Genomic DNA, 7344 nt, shown 5'->3' on the forward strand with positions numbered 1-7344 from the left:
AGATAGTGACGTGGCATGGCATTCGCGTGCATGGACGTGCATGACTGGGGATTTTTCAGACAGGATGGATTAAAGCAGGAGTGAATAACCGAATTTTGCTTTTATTCATCCTTGATGGCTATTTATATTCCAAACTGCAGGGATTGTGGACTCAATGCGCATATTTAACTCAACTCTCTGATATATTGATGAAATATGCCTTTTAGTTACGCGTATGCGGTACTGACTTTAAATGGGAGAAAAAATCATTCACTATTTGTGGTTCACTTGGCGACAGTTACTGCAATAAATGCTAGGTAGGCGTACTGTTAACGTTGCGTACGCACGCACGCACGCACGCACGCATGTCACGCACACACTCACAGCCCAAACAGCACGCAGTACGCAACACGTACATTAGTTACATTACGTACATACATACATACATACATAATACATACATATATAATACATACATACATACATACGTACATACTACGTTCGTACGTAGTACGTAGTTTACGTAGTAGTGGCGTGCGGCCCAATTCTGTGGTTTCATATGTTTCACGGAGCTGCGTGCGCATTTTCGTGGTATTCCGAAGCTGCGAGTGTATTGATGAGACGCGGAGACGATGTTACACAATCGTCGAGGTCTGATATAGTACGTGTGATACTAATGTGGGTTTAGGTGAAGTAATTGTTAAGGTAAGTATAATGGATAAGTAATAATGGATAATGGATAATGTAATGTAATCATAATGTTATACGTTAAATATAATAATAGTATTAGGTAAATAAATTGATAATGTATCAGAGAAGTGAATAATAATGTCTATATTAGTATATATGTATATATATTATATATAATATAGATTAATATATGTATTATATATATAATATATATATATAAATATAAATCTATTATTATTCACTCGTGATGTAATCTAATCTGATCTAATCTAATGTAATAACGTATAATTGATAAGTAATCCGTGTGCGAGTACGTGTGTTTGCGCTCACGTGCATACGTGCGTGAGGGCTTCAGCGGCTGTTCGTTTCATATACTAATTAAGCCTCATGATAACGATGATCAGAAACCTCCAAAACTTTTTTTTATAATGACCTTTATTTCCAGAAATACATATATGTACGAAATACATTTGAGTTTTTACAAGATATCTGGCAATTACTGTGATGGTAGCATAATTTCTCTGATGGTCAACTATTTTACAGGTTACATGCATAAGACAGTTGAAGAGAGAGTACATACATGAGCATACTATTATTCTTCATTACAAGAAAAAATTATACAATACATGAAGAAATATTAGCTATAGATCTTGTGCATTAAAAATAGACAATTTTTACTAAATGTTTGCATGTGATTTTATATCACACAATGAAACCTCCAGAACTTATCCCACGGGGTATTATTATCAAGAAACTTCCAGAACTGGGATATTAGGCAAAATTGGCAAAATTTCCAGCATTGATATTAAATCTAGTGCATCCACCGTAACGACTGTATAACATTACATGCCGTGCCTATCTCGGTCTGGCAGAAACGCTATTTGGGGTTTAGCTAGTCGTTTATGTGATGTTAATTATTTAATGTAATATACTATAAAGGGTTTCATTCTATGCTGGACCGATATCTTCTGTTAACTCTATAACAGATATATGTAATAGTATATTTTAGTATATAATATATATATATATATATATAGTGTTATATTATATAGGAGAGAGAGGAGAAAAGAGAGAGAGAGAAGAGAGAGAATGAAAGAGAGAGAAGAGAGAGAGAGAGAGAGAGCGAGAGAGAAGAGGAGAGAGAGAGAAGAGAGAGGAGAGAGAGGAGAGAGAGAGAGAGAGAGAGCGAGAGAGAGAGGAGAGAGAGAGAGAGAGAGGGGGCGGGGGGGGGGCTAACAGACCACTCGGTCGAGCCGCTGGTATGGCACGAATCGGGTGGGCATATTATATTTATAAATATGAACTGATATATTTATATATATATATATATAATATATATACACACACACACACACACACACACACACACACACACACACACACACACACACACACACACACACACACGCACGCACGCACGCACGCACGCACGCACGCACGCACGCACGCATATACGCGCGGTCAGTGAGGGAGTCGGGTCGGGTCGGGTCGGGTCGGATCGGGTGGGGTCGGGTCAGTGTCAGTGTACCACCATGTAAATGCGCGGGGCAACGAACAGCCTAACTCATAATCTCGATCGTATGGCAGTATATGTCATCCTCGTACTCAGTCTCTCGCAGAGTCTGGTTACGAGTGTGCACACGCAAAGAGAAAAACTCACCATTCGCTTTGAATCTCCCTGATGTCGGCGAGACGAGATTACTGAATTTGTCCTTTCCGGGCTCCGACATGGAAATATGATCGATCATGTCATTAAAGAAGTTATACAGCTGAAAAAGAAAACATGACGCTGTGGCTATAGACGAGCTTTGTATACGTCGCAAATGCACCGTATATAGTCACAGACGCATCGAATGGCACGCAGCACGAGAATAATACTAATTATAACGATCGTTATCACGAAAAAGAGCATCACGATCTCCCACGAACCACGAGCAGTATAGGAGTTTTTGCACCTAATCAGCGCAATTAATGTGCTTCATCATGATGTTTTATTAGCATCCACGACCTACGAGTGATGCGGCGCGTCATTTCCGTGATGCAAGCGCTCATCCTCGCTTTATTTATGCCGTTCCCAGTTTAGTTATTATATCCGTGCCCAGATATTATTACGGAACGTATATTTCTGTGTTATGCATTTGATAACCGTACGCTGAAATGTGCTGTACGTATGCATATATAAATGGCACATTACGTAAAAACCAAGGTAGATATTATGCTGTCTATATTATTATAGTGCCATGCATCAAACGAAAGGATGTGCGGTAACGGTTAAAACCTGCTGTTTTTTTCTGTTTTCAGTGCGTGGAATATAACATCAGTTATGTTTTATCTACTCAAAATATACATTCTGGGTTATACCTCTCAATATATTTCTTACAATGCGAGAGTATAAATGTCCCCAATAGTAGCCGTAGAAATGACATTAGCCCCAGTGGAGATAGCTTACAGGTTATACCGCCATACGCACCTACAACAATTACTGCAAATTAAAAAGTTTCTGTTTGTAGTGATAATTTTTCTTGACGGGCTGTTTATTGTCGTTTCAGTTGTTGCGACATTTTTTCGCAGAAAGTCAGACATCTTCGGAAAACGTTCGAAAATCCTGAAAGTCACTTGACATTCCCAACCAATCAGATTTCGATATGAACAGCGGATCCTTCGGTCGTTTACACTGGTAGTAAAAATTCCTCCCGCCACCTTCCAAATTCTACAGTGGTGGTGACTTCGGGAATCAGTTCGTAAAAAAGAAGTACCTTTAGCTGATCCTGTTCCCCTGAGTATTCTATTGTCTGGTAGATGTTCCATGCTGCCCTTCGCCGAGCTTCGAGCCGCGCCACGTAGCGCCGATACCAGTTCTGGATCAGCAGGGCCGCCTTTAGGGCTGAAATAACAAACATCGTGTCACTATTTTTTAAACTATTATACGTGTAAACTACTCTATATACGCGTAAACTATTCTCTACTCGCAGACAAACTGCTGTATTCGCGATTACTGCTGCTATGCTGCTACTACTGCTGCTGTAGTCGCTACTACTATTTTTTCTACTATGAGTATATCAATACTATCACTGATAGTAATTGCACATCAAAATAAAGCAATCGGACCACACGCCATTCGCGACGTTTGTTCTACAATGCGTGCACACTTGCACAGAGGTTTGCATTCTTCGCCCCGAAGACAAAATGTTTTCGCATAGACACCCGTGCGTTTGCTGGGTGGCGGTATAGTCCATTGTGGGGACCACCCTACACATCGGTGTGATATTGAACATTTATATGACACTAAAATGTCACCTAATGCCATATATTATGGATTCCGCCAACGTTAGTTCGGTAAACCCCGCCATTATTACCCACGCTACTTATAGCTGCCATTTCGCTAGTAATTATAATATCGGCTGTACAAATAGCACCTCGGAGGCTGTGCTAAAGATTCCCCTCCCGGGCAGATATATTATTATCTTGCTTATATAATAAAATTACAATTAAATCTGCATGCCGGTGATATGTTCGTTGGTCATACAGACGCTTCCAGGACAGCAAAGATAGAATATACACCTATCCACCCAACCACGCACACACGCACGCACTCACACAAATACACACGCACACGCTCCCACCTATTCAGACAGACATGCACGCGAGATAGGTGAATAAATGTCACAGCAACCAATTAACTCGTTTACAAAGCCACCGACATCTTACACCATTCACAGATTTCCTATTATATATATAGCAACGCTACGATTCTCGGCGCATGCTATCCGGACCGTCAGGCTAATTGTATCCACGCAAGAGAGGATCGGATCGACGATATTCACTGAGATTACATGAAAGTGATCATTTCTCAGCACCTCGCCCTTCACTAGGGATCCAGGATCTAGGATCTCATTATCCCCAATCGCCTTCCACGCTACAATTAGCATATTACAATAGATATAGAACCTTACACGTTGCACGGGATACGGACAACGGCGTACGTGTAATCCTAGTCAGTGGACCAGTATGGAGAACACTGTTGCTAATCGACACAAGTAGCAAGGCTATTGAACAAGAATTGGCGATGAAACGGGCGAATTCGAGTTTGTCATATTTTGGCTCTAACGAAAAAATGTAATTTTAGTACTATCGCAGAGATCAGAGAATCTATTATGACCGACAATGATCGATCGCCAAAGTTTGAAATCTGAAATTTTCGAAATAACTATCTGTGTTTAGATCGACGAGGGCGTGTGAATCGACATTCTCTACGGTAGGATTCATCAAAACAAACTGCAGGTCTAGAATTGTTGAAGTAAAACTAAGAGGCGGAGCTAAAATATGCATTGATATCAGATATTCAGAGCGAAAGATGGAGAGAGAGAGCGAGCGAGAGAAAGATAGAGAGCGAGAGAGCAAGCGAGAGAGAGAGAGAGAGAGAGAGAGAGAGAGAGAGAGAGAGAGAGAGAGAGAGAGAGAGCGAGAGAAGACTTTTCAGACGAAACAGTTGTCAATTGCGCACTAAACTTTAAAAAAAAATACGGCAAAGGTAGTTAAGTGTAACTGAGTAGTCAAAATACACGTTTTGAATGAACTTTCTTAAATACTGTGTTTCTCTTTTAGCATTTCGATTCACCAAGCTAACTTGCATCATTTTCAATCATGCCACAATTATGCATAATGTACATGGTAAAAGATTTTCAACGAGAATCAATGCTGGCCTATTGGCCTATCAATGGCCTATTGCGAAATTCCCTTTTCATTTGCCATGCCGCCATGGGACAGATGTGCCCATTCCTGATCTAGTTTTCCATCACGAACAAAGGTGAACATAGACAATATTAGCTGGCATTCAGAAACGAGGCGAATTTAAGCCAAAAACGCCATCAGACGAGTGTTCTTTGCATAGATAATGGCAAATAAATTGCGTACATGCGGTCTCATATGCCGTTCCCTTTATATTCCCTCACTAATATTACTTTGCTGCTTAATATGCATGCAGTCCTGCATTATGGGTATATATATTTATATTTATTTATATATATATATATACATATATATTATATAGATCTATTATTATTCACTCCTGATTACATTACATTTATTTACATTAATTACTATTATTATTATTTTACGTTACATTATGATTACATTACATTATCCATTATCCATTATTACTTATCCATTATACTTATCCTTACCAATTACTTTACGTAAACCCACATTAGTACACACGTTCTTATATCAGTACTCTCGACTGATGTGTATATCGTCTCCGCTGTCTTCATCATACGCTCGGCAGCTTTCGGGGATACCACGAAAATGCGCACTGCCAGCTCGTGAAACATTATGAAGCCACAGAATGTGGTGCCGCACGTACGTACGTACGTACGTACGTATGTATGTATGTATGTATGTATGTATGTATGTATGTATGTATGTACGTACGTACGTACGTACGTATGTATGTATGTATGTATGTATGTATGTATGTATGTATGTATGTATGTATGTACGTATGTACGTATGTACGTATGTATGTATGTATGTATGTATGTATGTATGTATGTATGTATGTATGTATGTATGTACGTATGTACGTATGTACGTGTGTGCGTACGTGCGTGCTTGTGTTGGGGGTGTGAGTGTGTGCGTGCGTGCGTGCGTGCGTGCGTGCGTGCGTACGCACGTATAAGTACGCCTACGCTAGCTATTTTTGCAATAACTGTCGGCCAGTGAACACAAATAGTGAATGATTTTTTCTCCATTTAAAGTCGTACTCGCAATAGCGTACTAAAATGGCATATTTCATCAATATATCAGAGAGCGTTGAGGTGTAAATATGGCGCATTTGAGTCCACAAGTTCCCATGCAGTTTGGGAATATAAATAGCATCAGGATTGAATAAAAGCAAAATTCGGGTTTATTCACTCCTGCTTTAATCCATCCGTGTCTGGGGAAAATCCCCAGTCTATGACGTCATGCACGCGATGCCATGCACGTCACTAACACATTGCTCTAACACAGAAGCATAATATTACTTTAGCAGCATCATAGCTTAGGCCTACCTTGAATTTGTTTTGCAAATATCAGTGGCGAAGACGACCGTGACGCAGCTGGTGATCCTAATGAGAAAACAGAAGTCGTGCGCAACATAAACATAGTTATATGTCATAAATATAACACACGGGTTGGTTTCTACCGATATACAGTCTGACTGCGATATACGAGTGCGTAGATAGATGCGTCTGCGTCATATATGCAGGGCTGCCAACATTGGGTGATAGATGAAAGTGAGATGCGAGGGAGCGAAGCGACCGAGGGGGGTGTGGGAAGGGGGTTTCCCCCCTCCCACGGTAGGGAGCTTTTGCATTTTATAACTTCAATTTGTGCAATTTGGTGCATACTAAAGTGACTGTTTTCAGATATTGTAAGATTTTTTTGCTGTGCGTGAGATATTTCAGCGTTTTATGCATGAAGAGATATTCATGCGTGAGATATCTCAGCATTTTTTTGCTGTGCGTGAGATATTCTAAGATCAGCGTGAGAGCGTGAGATTTGGTCAAAATGCGTGAGTCTCACGGTCAATGCGTGAGAGTTGGCAGCCCTGATACACACCATCACCACCAATCACGTCGTGAGTTTTAGCCGTAAATAACTTCATTCAGTTGCCGTTTGTCCTTTAGAGGTGAA

General features: G+C 40.3%; 1 protein-coding gene across 1 annotated transcript in view; it reads right to left on the reverse strand.

Annotated features, from left to right (window-relative positions):
- Positions 1-2228: 2228 nt before the first annotated feature.
- The window catches only part of LOC106813705 (serine/threonine-protein phosphatase with EF-hands 2-like), a 22389-nt gene continuing 17273 nt past the window's right edge, over positions 2229-7344 (reverse strand). The window contains exons 3-4 of the mRNA XM_014817913.1: positions 3426-3553; positions 2229-2438 (exon numbers count right to left, since the gene is read on the reverse strand). Of these exons, the coding sequence (XP_014673399.1) occupies positions 2229-2438; positions 3426-3553 (338 nt within the window). The remainder of the gene's footprint in view (positions 2439-3425; positions 3554-7344) is intronic.

Source organism: Priapulus caudatus, unplaced genomic scaffold, assembly GCF_000485595.1.
Source record: "Priapulus caudatus unplaced genomic scaffold, Priapulus_caudatus-5.0.1 Scaffold812, whole genome shotgun sequence".
In the NCBI taxonomy this organism is placed as follows: domain Eukaryota; kingdom Metazoa; phylum Priapulida; class Priapulimorpha; order Priapulimorphida; family Priapulidae; genus Priapulus; species Priapulus caudatus.